The 14,392-nt window shown below is 31.7% G+C and overlaps 1 protein-coding gene across 6 annotated transcripts in view; it reads right to left on the bottom strand.

Annotated features, from left to right (window-relative positions):
* The window catches only part of inaE (inactivation no afterpotential E), a 28,271-nt gene that overhangs the window by 10,302 nt on the left and 3,577 nt on the right, over positions 1 to 14,392 (bottom strand). For 4 of the 6 annotated variants that reach the window (XM_035867834.2, XM_035867835.2, XM_085661786.1 and 1 more), the window contains exons 2-6: positions 3,874 to 4,085; positions 1,866 to 1,967; positions 1,077 to 1,263; positions 476 to 560; positions 66 to 394 (exon numbers count right to left, since the gene is read on the bottom strand). In XM_035867834.2, coding sequence (XP_035723727.2) covers positions 66 to 394; positions 476 to 560; positions 1,077 to 1,263; positions 1,866 to 1,967; positions 3,874 to 4,085 — 915 coding nt within the window. Of the gene's footprint in view, positions 1 to 65; positions 395 to 475; positions 561 to 1,076; positions 1,322 to 1,865; positions 1,968 to 3,873; positions 4,086 to 4,348; positions 4,422 to 14,392 lie in introns of those variants that run through there. The other 2 variants (XM_035867838.2, XM_035867841.2) reach the window with 2 other exon arrangements.

The following is a 14,392-nucleotide window of genomic DNA, read 5'->3' as shown; positions in this document are numbered from 1 at the left end:
AAGTGATCATGTCTAATATCCGGGTATACTGAATGCTTAGGACGTGATCTTCGAAAAAGGATTACCTCGTGCACAACTGGCAGAGTCCCGTAGAATGATTAATGAGGAACATAGGCCAACCGTAGGCAGCGAGAGCGAAGTGCATATAATGAATGGCCAATTGAAAATGGCCCAGATCGCCGTCCTCGGTCAAGGAGAGAAACTTAGTACGAGGCGTTACTGGTACGCCTGAGAGGAACTCATACGTGTCGTTTTTCTTTTGCTTTACTATCAGTTCTCTTTCAACTTTTTGAAACTTTCGTAGAAGCACCAGCCCGGCTACAACATCTGATGGTACCACGTCAAGGTCACGGAAAAAGTCGCTCAACAGTCTGGCAATGTCAGCGAAAGAGTTCTATGAAATACGAATACTTCTTTAGCGAATTATCGAACGTTTCCTTCTTTACAATGAACTCTACTTTGTTTTTTTACTTACTCTACTTCGATCGGAATTTCCCATACAACAAAACAACAATCTGCATCTGTTGTCCCAGCTATCTTGATAGGCACGTATAACTTTTCTGTAAAAAAAAGGAAAAAAAAAAAAAAAAAAAAAAAAAAAAGAAAAATAAAACAAAAATATGTCAACTAGCCGACAAAAATTTGTTTACAATTTTTCCACCACTCTGGTAGAAACGAAAAAATTTATCTATCTTAAGCTATTAATATCATCAAGTATCTCCATATCGGAAGGGTAATGATGTATCTTCATATAGGCTTTGATCGATCGCTTCGAAATACCTAGCCACTGGAAAAGATAAGAGCTAGACTGCTTTTAAAAGTATAGCGTGAATAATGAAAGCTTGAGAAAGTAGGAGAATACGATATTCTTCCAAATATAGATTTCTATATAACAGAACTATTTGATAAAACTATATTTTTTTGTTTTGTCCTTTTTTATTCTTCGATGATAGATCTACAAAAAAAATCTACAACATTCACGATCGTACTGTTCGACGGAAAGTAATAAAAAATGGGGAGAGAGAGAGAGAGAGAGAAAGAGAGAGAGAGAGAGAGGGAGTGAGAGGGAGAATTACCGTTGTCGCCAATTTCGGTTTCTGCTGCCGCTGCGTTTATAGTGTAATCTACCGCTCCTCGATTCCGCCTCCCTCATGCTACGTTGATATTTCTTCATTTTCACCCAGGATCTGCCAGCGGCGTCGTACGTACACCATACCGTCACCATCACCGACGCCAACACACACCAATTCGATATCACCAAACCTACGAGTCCATGAATTTTTCAGCTAGTCCCTACGTACTAGCGATCCATTTTCGATCTCTGCGGTACGTTTAAACGCGCGAACGAGCGAAAGAGAAAAAATAAAAGAGATAAAAAAGTATTCCAAAAATGAGTCAGATATCGAACACTTTAAAAAATTTCTTATTACTGATTATTTACAGATATAGTTTAGAATATATTTTATGTATAATTTTAATTCGTTCTTTTTATTTTAAATTATCAATTATTTATTTATTTATTTATTTATTTTTCAATTTTTTCCTACAAATATGCGCTTATAAGTAGGCATCATTTTACACATTGTCAACAATTATGTTGACGAATGCCATCTATTAGAAACTTACTCTAATCCTTACGATATGCAATACATTTATATATGCACGAAGAAAGGTTAATGGTTGCCTACTAATAAGCGTTAAATAATTTCTTATTGATAGATGGCGCTCGCTGACATAATTACCGACGATGTATGAAACCTTGCCTATTGACAGGCGCGATATTTTTTATAATTTTATAAATTAATTATATATTGATATTTGTTTATCACATTCCTAAGATATTTTTCATGAATTTATAAACTCACCCAGCATCACATCCTTAGCTTGGTCCACAGGGCAAGTTTGATAGAATCGTGTTAACCAAGTTATTCCTGCACACAACCATCCTGCTTCTACCAATAAGAGGACTGAAAAAAATAAATTACACGTAATATTTATAAATTATGCATAAAATAAATCATTTGGGATTTCGCAGGACAATTATGTATATAAATTTTCGTTAATAGGCCTAGTATATTATTTAACGATTGTTGAAATAACGAAGGCTTTGTTCGATGAAAACGGAAATGAATGACGTGTTCACGTCGATGTGCTTGTCATAACTTTACGGTGGATAAGGTTGAAGGTATTGGCAATGCTTTCTTCTAGCATCAAACTCGATGCAGCTTACGACAAAAGCATCTCTACTTCTGAGAAAGAGAGAGAGAGAGAGAGAGGGAGTAATCCGTTCGATGATGTTCGATGACTTAGTGTTCGAACGAACGAACACTAAGAGGCTTCGAAAGAAAAGCATTTGACCTAATTTACCGTCTTCTAAGTTATCTAAACACATGTATACATTTATACAAAGAGAATTTTAATAATCTCCTTGTCGTTTTCATATTGTTTCGAAATATCGTATAAAAAATATGTAATAATAAAAAAAAATCAGTGTAGCTATATTCGTACGTAGAATGACGAAAAAAAAAATCGAAGATAAAAAAGCTATTCGCGATCCCCATAACGATTTTACCAATCAATCGGACGTGCTCGGAAAGGTTATCGAATTTTTTCCATCCAAAACCATAGAGATTTTCTTCGGGAAATAGCAGACCACATCGTTGGACTCGTTCCAAATTCGTTGATACTGCAGTACCATCTCTCTTTTCGTAAGATAGTTCAAACGAAGTAATTTCAGTCTGTTCTCGAAAATATTTAATGAAACAGAAAGAGAGAATATCGAAGTAATATTGATTTTTAAAATAAGTAAATGTACATTCAACGAAACACGAAGTTTGATCGAGAGAGCAAAAGAAAAAAAAAAGAAGAAAAAAAAAAGAAAAACAAATAAAAAGAACGTTTCGTTGATATATCACTGAAACAATATATTTCTCTCGTTTCTCGAAAGTCTTTTCGCGTACTCGAATTGTAGAAGTCATCACACATATACGTTTTCTGCTCCCTAAGCCTAAATTCTCTCCCCTCATGAGTGATCGTTTATTACGTCGAAGAACTTAAGGGTGGAGAGCCGAGTCCTTATTAATATTCGCCCTGTTGCCCTGAGGAGATTCCAAGCATCGGTGAAGGTAAGTGGCTCGTGCCACGAAACTTTCGTTTAACGATTCATTTCCTTCCTCGTCAGTCAATCAACAAAGTAGAAAAATTAAATGTGATTTAAAAGGACAAGATGTCTGTCCAATAATTACAATGGTCTATGTAAATAAATTTTTGCTCTAGACGTGATCGAGACAATAAAATGTCTGATCTCTTTGTGACACAGATAAAAGAAAATGTCAACGTGAAAGGTTAAGATATTAATACAATGCATCAATCTTCGTAGCAGAGAAAACGAGCTATAAAATTCTTGAAATATTCTCTTTTATGTTTCTCAATTATACAACATTATCTTCATATAAGTTCTTACGTATCAAAGCCAAATTATAAACTCTTTCCTTTCCCTATTTGAATGATTTTTAATAGTTGGTATCGCAAAAAAAATTCAAATCTTGAAGGGCAAATGATAAGACAAGTAAACAATGTTCGCCAACGTGAATCTAAACATTGACTTTGTCTGAGGTACTTTCTATGATAAATTTTTCAAGTTATATTTCTTTATGATGAATATGTATAAATATGTATATAAATATAATAAAATATATTAATAATTTACTATACTCATTTTTACTATACTTTACTATACTACGATACAAATATTCTATTCAGAAACGTAAATATCTTATCGCTAAAAAAGCAACTCGATTGTTCAATATCATTTATATAAAATAAATATAATGTAACATGCAAAAAACATATTTTTTCTTAATAAATACTTACATAAGCGAATATAAAGTATGTATTGCATCGGTGCCCTCACCGCAGTGTCCAGAATACTGCCTCTCGTTGCAAGAAAACAGATTGAGAACTCTACTACCATGGAGACTATGAAAAGCACGAGATAGCCTAATATGTATTCCCATAGAAGAAATATACACATAACACTGCGATCCCATTGAAGGACTCCCAATAGGACTCCAAGTACTGTCACCCTGTAATAAAAGACATATAGCTTATATAAAAAACAGAAATTATTATTTTATTTATTTATTTTATTTATAAACGTTCTCTCTGATTTTATTATCCTTAATAAAAATTATGTAAGCGAAGTAAAAAATTAACTAAGTAATTTCTGTGCGAAAAAAAAATCAATAAAACGTCTTAGAAATTCGTCTAACTCGAAAAAAAAGAAAAAGAAAAAAGAAACTTTCGATATATAAAAATAAAGTTACGTATCTCTTGAATTTTCTCTCACTTTCGATATCACAATGGAGTAAGAATAACACGTGGATTCAGACTTAGGGATTCTTGCTTAGGGCCATGCGAAACTGAAAAAGACCAAGGAACACGTTTATAACGGAGAAGGTACGAGAGACAAGTACATACGTAAAGGGCAAAAAGGAATGAAAAGAGAGCTGTGTGAAAGATGAGGAAGAAAAAGAAAGGACGGTAAGGGGAGGATAAAAAGGGGATCGTTGCAATGCGTTCTGACTTTGCTTTTTGTCTAAATCCAATTCGATGTATTTACATATGAATCTTTAAAGAAATATGATCCACTTTCAAACTTTGTATTGTTCGAAGTCTAAATCGATTGAACTTTTCTAAAAGTTCAATGATATGTAAAAAAAAAGAGAAAAAAATAGAATGAAAAGCAGAAGGAAAAAACTTCGAGTTCATTAATATTCGATACGACCGATTATAGTTACAGGTTAATCCATTTGCAACGTGATGCATTCTAGATGCACTTGAAAGCTTTCAAGTCGTTAGATCAACCGGAAATGACCTTCAGAGATCAGATCAGTGATTTTCGACAGCGAGTTGCGGCGATGTGCCCTTCGATGCTACCAGTTAATCGCATTACCACGATCATTTGCCTCTATAACGAGGTCGCCTTGTACCAACACAAATGATGAGCGACAGAATGGAGTGAATTGCTTTTGAATGGAGCTTTGTGTAAATGCAATATAAATTCATATTTATGTATATATATATATATATATATATATATATATATATATATATATATATTATTTAATGTAAAGTAAAATATTGTGGTTACATAAACCAAATTAAAAAGAAAAAAAAGAAATAAGAAAAAAACGAGAGCAATGAAATTAGAGATTAATCGGTAAGCACGTTTAATAATTGTCGTTAATGAAAGTGTTAATTAATTCATGAAAATCATTTAATTTCTTCGTTTTACAAAAATTGTTCGTGATCATGGTGAGACGCTGAGAAACGACTCTAACGAGCTCCATCGTGACAAAGTTTGTAGAACAAGTACCACTCCATTCCCATCGCTAGAAGAAGCCCCATGAGAGTGAGAGAGAAGTATATAGAGGAAGAGGCAGAGGCAGAGGCAAAGACAAAGAGAAAAATAGAGAGAGAGAGAGAGGGAGAGAGAGAGAGAAAGAGAGAGAAAGAGAAGATGGTTAAGAACTAGAGACGAAGGGCCGACGAAGTCTTGGATGCTGCGTGGTCCGTTGTATCGATTTACCTTCCAGCAGCTTTTCCGCAGTTTCCATCATATCGACCGTATAGCACGTTTCTCTCTTTGTTTATGTGCTTTAGAAACGAGTGCATTTATTTCGCATTCTTCCTACCAACGACCAGCTTGTTTGTATCACAAACACGTTCATCTCAAAAATATTGCCAAGCTAGGAGACATTACTCTTTTACATTTATTCAGTTTTTTGTCGCTGTAAGTTCCTTCATTTCACGTTATTCATGAAATTGCTAATTGTAATACCTTTAATGACATTAAAATATAAAACAGAATCGTTCGTTTCAGAGTTTGTAAACGTAAAAGCAGTTTTGTCCGCTATGATATTTTTCCGTATACAATGTGACAATTACAGCCGACTTTTCGATTAATTAAATTTCTTATTTTAAATACCACGAGGAAAATAATACGAAGAAGGACATATCAACTTGTTTAACGAGACTTCGGTTAACAAGTTCTAAACTTTACTACGAACTTGAATTATCGTATCAACTGAAAATGACTATGTGTTTATAGAATGAGAAATAGCAACACGATAATTCATTATATGATATACGTGATAATTCACGTTACTTGAAATCAAATGACACGTAATTCATAAGCATAAATCACAAAGAGGATTGGAAAAAAAAGAAGATAAGGATTTTATTCTTTTTCGAGAGAAATAAATAAATAAAAAAACGGGAGTTGCCAATGTGTCTGCTTAATCTACGAGAATAAGACGAGAAGACAAGATAAAGATAAGAAGGACAATCCTGTATTTCCGATCATATCAAAAGTGGGTCAATTGACGTTACTTCCGTTTCTTATGTTATCCGTAATGCAATCTCTCACGTATGTAATACTAGAGAGAAAAGCTTCGATATTTATATTTTACTTTATAACAGACGTCCTCGTTCTCGAAGCTCGAAATGTTAAGACTTACGGAATAGAGGAAAAAAAAAACAATGAAAGAGAGACAAGCTGACGAAGACGAAGAAGAAGAACAAGGGTTAAAAAAAATAATAAAAAGCTGGTACGCGTGAGCTTTTGAAAAGCACTAGATGAAAGTTACTCTTTTGTCGCTTGTACATTTCCTACTTCTCGTACATCGGGTATCATTTGAAGTTGTCTGCCTTGAAGAACGGGAATATATTGCATGGTAGTATATCGCGAATGAAAAAAAGAATATCTTTATCTATATGAATGCGTGTACGTATATCAGTGTATATATATGTATGCGTTTTAAGCGAGTTCGTCTACTACATGATCAAGCAGCACATACATTTCTTTGACGAATCGTTGATGAAAAGAGAAACGAAAAAACCCCATGTACAAACATGTATGTGAAATTTTTCTCTGGCAAAAAAAAAGAAGAAAAAAAAAAAAGAGAAAAAGAGAGAGAGAGAGAGAGAGAGAGAGAGAGAGAGAGAGATAAATGCATCGACGAAAAGAAGCGAAAGGGAAGATTTGAATTGTTCCGATTGATCGCTTGGAAAATGTCTACATGTCTTTTATTGTTGCAGCCGTTTTCTTCTATCAAAAGGATGCTCAAAATCAACGATTTTCTTATCCTATATAGGTAAAAATATCCTCAGAGATAAGAAGCGAAAATCAAAGAGAAGAAAAGTTGTTTTTTTTTCAATCTCGAGATAAATGATAATGGTTTCTCCTTATCTTTCTCTTTTACTCTACTATTACGTATTTAAAGACAATGGAAAAACTATCTACTTTTTTTCCTAACAACGACAGGTGCTTTATAATCCTGCGAAGCTCTCGATAAAAAGCAGCTACAGTTCATTACCTCCTATTGTCGATTAATTTTATATTATTATATGTATATAAAATTCTAAATGATTGTTGTTTATTATTAGCAGACAAAAAAGAAAAAAGGAAATATTTCAGATTAAAAAGAGCGTAAAACTTTTTAATCAAACGACTATATTATCAGATTTTAACCAATTGAAAAAAGCGTCGAATAAATATAACGTTCAGTTGCTTCCATTTAATTTCAACTCTCACAAAATATTTCACTTAGAGGATCGTTGAGAGAGTTAAATACATATATATACATACACATACATATATATATATATATATGTATATATACAGACTAGATTTGAAAAGTTTTACGCTTCAAATAGACTTTTATATGAATAATGTATAAATTCGCTCTTGTTTTAAAACATCGATACGCTTTAGTTCTTTGACCAGTTTCGTAAATAACAAAATTCATCAAAGAAATTTAACTCAATCGTTTTAGATTCAATAGAAATTAGTGTGAAAAAAAAGATTATTTTATATAAAGAAACATTGATTATTTAAGAAATAAAATAAATATATTCTAAATTTAACCTAAACGAGTGTCATTGACTCGAACAGTTGCCCCCTGGGTGCAGCCATATAACGATATCGCGTCCGTTTGGTTTAATTTTTCTACCAACTCGATCCTAATTCGATTACTTCGTGCGATGGTGAATTGATGTATTGAATATCTAACGGCAAAAAAAGAAAAAAAGAATGAGCCATGGAAATGATCGCAGAAGATCTATGTCGATAATGTTTTCTTCTTTGTGAAAATGAATCTGCATTATCGAATTCCAATTAAATTATTACTTTAATTTAGTACGACATGTCTAATCATAATTTCGAAATGGTACACGATATCTATTTTCACATAATTTATATATTTCTCTCTCTCTCTCTCTCTCTCTCTCTCTCTCTTTCTCTGTTGGATATACATATCTATGTGCTATATATTTAACTATAATAACAAATTAGCTGAATTAAATTTAATAAAATATTATACACTTTACCTTTGATATCACGGTAGAATATAGTTATTAATTGTTTACAATCTATATAAGTAAAAAAACAAACGAATAATTTTTTGATACACTGTGTAGGCGTATACGAATCTAAAAAAAATATATTAAAATTTCGTATGAAATCTTTAAAATGAGGTTATGTACATATATAAATGTTGTTAATTAATCGAAATAAAAACTCACGAGTTAACAGGAAGAATATTGTCCATTTTTAACGGGAAGATGCTTTTATACTTCTTTTTGGAAATAAAAAGATATATTACGTTCTTTAACCTATATGGAAATAATAAGTCTCACTTCTAAGAATTTATATACATATAAGATCATGCTTGGAGAAGCAAAACATATCAAATTTCTATGAATTCTTACGATCGCCGAGCTCAATTCCAGATATTCGTGTGCTTGTGTTGCAATATGCGCGTGTTTGATGTCTGTGTACAAGCAACGCGAATGAGAAAATTTCATTTTTATTGCCTACTACCTTGACATTAAAAACAAGTATTTTTCAAGAAATTATATAGATCACTATGACAATAATTTCTCTCAGAATTTTTATAGGTCAGTCGTATCCAAATATATAGATCGAAGTCTTCTTTTTTCCAACATTTTATTTCACGTCACATTCGTTGCTTCAATTTCTTCTTCTTCAAGCGAACCGAACATTTCCGAAAATATCCGATTACTATCGAACCGATATTTTAATAAAATAACGAAATGAAATTAAAATCAAACGTAAATACTTCATATTATATATTATTAGACATTAATAAATGTTAATAGATATGTATAAATAACGAAATGATTTATTAATAATAATATTTATATATTATATATATATATATATATATATATATATATATATATATATATATATAAAGCTATTAATGATCAATTTTATCGTTACTCAATTTTCTTAAATTTTCATTTTTCTTAATAATTTAAATAATGTTTTATTATAACAATAATACTAATAATTTTGTGTTCTTTTTTCCTTTTTCAGCTACAATGAAAGAAGAATCACCAAAGTAGAATTATGTTTGTGTTAATGTATCATTTTTTATTATTTTGTGGTTAGGATGCTCATCGTGTAAGGGATTAACAATGACTCCAGTAAGTAAATTTTATTTTTTAAAGTTTCTTCAATAATATGTTAACAATTTATTATATTAATTATATTGTTTTTAATCCTAATTGTACTATTAAGAATTCTAGTTTGAAGATTAATTTATTTTTACGACTAATATAAGACGAGAAAGATAAAATGTTCGATTGACTTTAACCTAAAAATTGAGATATTTAAAAAAACATGGATTTATTTTTATCTCATTTTTTTAATTATCTTATTTAACTTTTAAATCAACAATTTTAAATTTATCAATAATGCAATTTATTGAAAATGATTGGAAGTATGTTAATTCCATAGTAAATTTATAATTATTCAAAAATAAATTGTATTTTTTAATTTAAAGTTTAATGTTAAATTTATAATTAAATAGTAATATATAAATATGGAATTTAATAATACACCAATATGTTAATATCTAGTATAAATCTAAAAGTAGTTATTCTAAGAAGCATATACTTTGTATATATCTAGGATGTACAAATTATATGTCAAAATGATGTTAATTAAATCGAGATAGCTGTATTGGAATTTTTAATAAGATATCCAATAAATAATCCACGCTCTTTCTCACAGATAGGTCAGGATAAAGATGAGATTGATGCACCTTCAATCGACTTCGATCGGATCGAAAGAATGTTTATTAAACGTGATTGATTAGAATGACATCATAGTCCGCGAATATCACGTGGTGATATTTGAGTCGTTATTGCGATCAATCTAAATTTAAATCATATAATGCAAGTACAATTAACTTCATACTTGAATATGTTTAAGGAAATATTTCTTTTTAAACAGATAGACATATTAGATAACATAACAAAATAATTTTTTACAGAAACGGATTGAAAATCTTAAAATAATTATTTTATTTAATTATTCTTATATAGCCTCTTTCTGATATCCTGTTGGTAATTATCTAAAAACGTAAAGAAGAACTTTTCAAACGAAGGAAGATACATTAGGAACAAATTGCATCTCTATCAAAGCTGATGATTTGAGTCATTAATTAGTTTGAGGTTTGTTGACTACACACTAACTGCAATAGTACATAGAAAAGTACTTATATCGAGGTAGATGATATGAAACCACAGAATAGCTAGCACATGATGTCAGTCCCTTGTATATGTCAGTGGAAAGTGCAACCCAAACGCGTGCCGTTGCAATTTATCGCGTATATGCCGTTGGGCGAAACTTCAATTAAGTTACGAGTTAGAACACGAAAGTTTGTTCTACTTGAAGAACATTTTGCTTATGATTAAACGATGAATGCAAAGTGGATGCATATTAAATGTACTTAAATGTTTTATTTTACGACGCTCGTTATTATTAAGCTAGAGAACTTATTTCGTCATTAACGATCGGTATGAAGAAACGAAGAATCATAAATCAAGTATACTGTCAACGTTTTATATCTATATTTACTATGTAAAGCGATTAATTGCCAACGTTTTCTTGAATAGAACAATAACGATCGTTCTTCCATCGTTCCAATTTGCTCGAATGGTTCTGCTTACTCGAACTACTTGAAATAGAAGTAAGTCGAAGATCGAAGAAGACTTGGATAAGAAACAGACAATGGATCAATATACAATTCTACAAATCAATATACGATAATACCATAAAATTCAATAGTAAGACTATTCTCTAAGAGGAAATCCAACAGTATAAGAACATCGCGTGATTTTCCTGCGTGTCTATAGACCATTTATTCGAATAAAAGAGTTAATAAGACCGTCGATATCGTTGAGCATCGAATAACATAAAACTGTAGGTCGAAAATGGCAACCAGAGAATCGTTCGGAGATTACGTTATTTCGTGATAAAGATATATATTTATCGTTTCCCTACTCTTCTATAGCATTCTCACGACATCGTGTTAATAATAACAGTAATAATAATAATAAAATAATAATAATAAAGAGTAGAAAACTATTAAATCAAGTAAAATATTCATGTGTGTTTATAAGAAATCGTTCTACTTAGTGTTAGTTATTTCTCGTATAACAATTAATTGATATTCTATCGTAAAGTATATGTATATATATATATATATATATATATATATATAATTAAATATTTATATATTTATATACCTAGTCTTTGTAAGTATTTCTTAATACTCTGTATAGCTATACATGAAAATTTTTTCGTGAAGAAGTAACGTTAAAAAAAAGTAATAACATGGAAAATAGTTTCCATATCGAAAAGCTACTTTGAAAGTTGCTACAAGAAGAAAGAAGGGTCAGCTCTCTATCGAACGTCGAACGATTCGAGAACACGATATATTCCCGTTGGTACTTTCGTCGTTCATCGTTGTTCTCGTCATAGAAAAGAGAAAGAGGAAAAAGACAAAGAACGATTTAGCACGGTAGGGTGCCAGCACCCCAAAACCTACGTGGCGAACCCCCAAGCTTACCCCCGCCTATGAATGAGTCGCAAAACAAAAGGGGGAAGTTCGATGGCGAATTTCGTCCGAGCAAGGGACTGTCGAAGGGTCATGTGGGTGGATTTGCATTGGTTCTTGGAGACGATTTACACCCTCTCCTTCTGTGCACACATATAGTATAGTATACTAATTTTTTATGCAACTTTTACTATCACAATTTTCAACGGACTGCTTTACGCATTTTTATTTATTTATTTATTTTTTTAATTCTTTTATTTCTTTTCCTACTCCCTTCGTAATATTATTATTCAAATGTTTGATCAAAAGGATTCTATGCCAATGCAAATATGCAATCGACACTTTCGAGAGCTCTGCCAAGATTGATTTTACGGAACCGTCTTTATTTCGCATCTGCTATGTCACGATAGGGTTCCACATTGAATTAAAGGTTCGCTTGATTAAAGGGACTAGGCAACCTCCGACCTCTTGAATTTACGACGATCGATAATAACGATAGTGATTTCCTTACTAGATTGGAACGCTCTTATACAAGTCGCTACGATGAAATTTTCTTATGGAACTTTCTGATCTTCTATATTAAAGCATTCGTTTTTTATATCATAAAAGGAGGGAAACCAAGAGAGGAAACAATTTCTACATTCTAATCAATTTTCGAACGAAGCAAAAAGTAAAAATGTATCATTGACGTAAGTTCACTTTCAAACGTGATACATAAAAATAGATTGATGATCGGAGATGAGTATACAATTCGTTTGTAAGTTTAGCAGCACGTTACAGAAATTTTTTTTTAATTTAACTGCATAAAGAATGAAAAAATTATGAGCACGATAAGTTCACGTTACAATTTCTTTATTTCTTTGATTTTATTTTCTATCATTTCACCATTACGAAACGAAGAGCAGATAAGCCTAACTGAAAGAGAAGAAGAATTCGTAGATTTCTATTTTCAGCAGAGCAGAGTTACGTGTCAGGCCTGTCGGTTGAGTGGCAACGAACATTCACCGATTGTCACAACAAGCGTGGCAACCGAAAACATTCTACGTCTTGCACGAACCCTTTTTCATACATTCTATATCCTTTCTACGAAAATACGACAAGGCAATGTCCTTACGCGATAGTTAGTTCGATAAAAATCATACTACTTTGTAATAGTTACTTTTCTTAACAAAAAAGTGCATTCTAAAATTAGCACTGTGATATAAAAAATGTATCGTACTCGATATCGATTCCAGCACGGAAAATTTATGGTATTAAGTATTAAATAAAAAGAGGAAAATGACAAATTATATAACGAGAAGTAATTTGCGTTCTCATTTTAGAGTGAAGATCTCGAGATAGTAAATAATGATTCTCCGTGCTTTACTCCTACAACTTCCTAAGTTCTAATAGACTAAGAATTATAAAAATAACTAATAAAATTCTCAAGGATTCAGATAATTTTTATCAATTCGTCATCCTTCTTTTAACTAGAAGAACGTTTCGAAATGTTACATTTTTTTAGGTATAGGTATTAAACTATACAAATAGGTCAGAAACTTTGTTATCATTGAAGTCATTTTTAAAAGCAAAAATAAAAGTACGAGATAAGTATAGAAACGCGCTAAGTAACTTTTATTTCAAATCCGTGTTACGTACATACGTACAAACCAAAAGAAATAAAATTCTCCAATGTAAACGTTAACACATACGATCAAAGTTAATTACAAATGCACATTCTCGACTTTGCCATGGTTACTCTAATTGCACATTCATGTCGTCGCGAATGTTCCTAGAAACTGAAGGCAGTCTCTGTCGGAAAGGGGAAGAGAAAGAGAGAGAAAGGAAGGGGTGGGAGGGAGAGGAGAGAAAAAGACGTACGTTGCAGATAAAATACAGAGAATGAAAATGATTCGAGTATTTTAACAATGAAAGGACGTGATCCTATTTTAATTCGCAAATAAATTCAAAGCACGTGTAATGTGCTCTTCATTCAGATTACGAAACAGACATATCCGGAAATACGTTAGTCCAAGTTTTATACGAACGTGATATTATTTATTATTCCAAACGTAAAAGTATTCCTTCGTAAAAAACAAAAAAGCAAACGATATAACAAGAAATATTATTTACACGTAAAAACATGCTTTGTAATATTCACAATTACGATATTTTTTGATTCCAGTCGCATAAGATCAGAAGTATATGCAACGAGCGTATATATAATATAGTGCAAAACGAAATGTCGGTGTGAAATATATGTACGTATATTGGAAAGCCCTTAAATGATTCATGGGGAGCATGACTAGCGGGGGTATAGACACCATTCAGCAAGCGGCGACACCCGCCGCACATGACGTATTGATCCTCGAGAGGCACGTTCGCGGCTACCTTTCTTCGATTTCCAAAAGCAAGATGCTAAACTTAAAATTCTTTTTTTTTTCTTTGTTTCTTTTTTTTTTTTCTTCTTTTTCTTTCGT

Source organism: Vespa mandarinia, chromosome 16, assembly GCF_050613455.1.
Source record: "Vespa mandarinia isolate Hongniang chromosome 16, ASM5061345v1, whole genome shotgun sequence".
NCBI classification, from domain to species: Eukaryota; Metazoa; Arthropoda; class Insecta; order Hymenoptera; family Vespidae; genus Vespa; species Vespa mandarinia.
The sequence above is the reverse complement of the archived record's forward strand: the minus strand, read 5'-3'. Positions and strand labels throughout refer to the sequence as shown.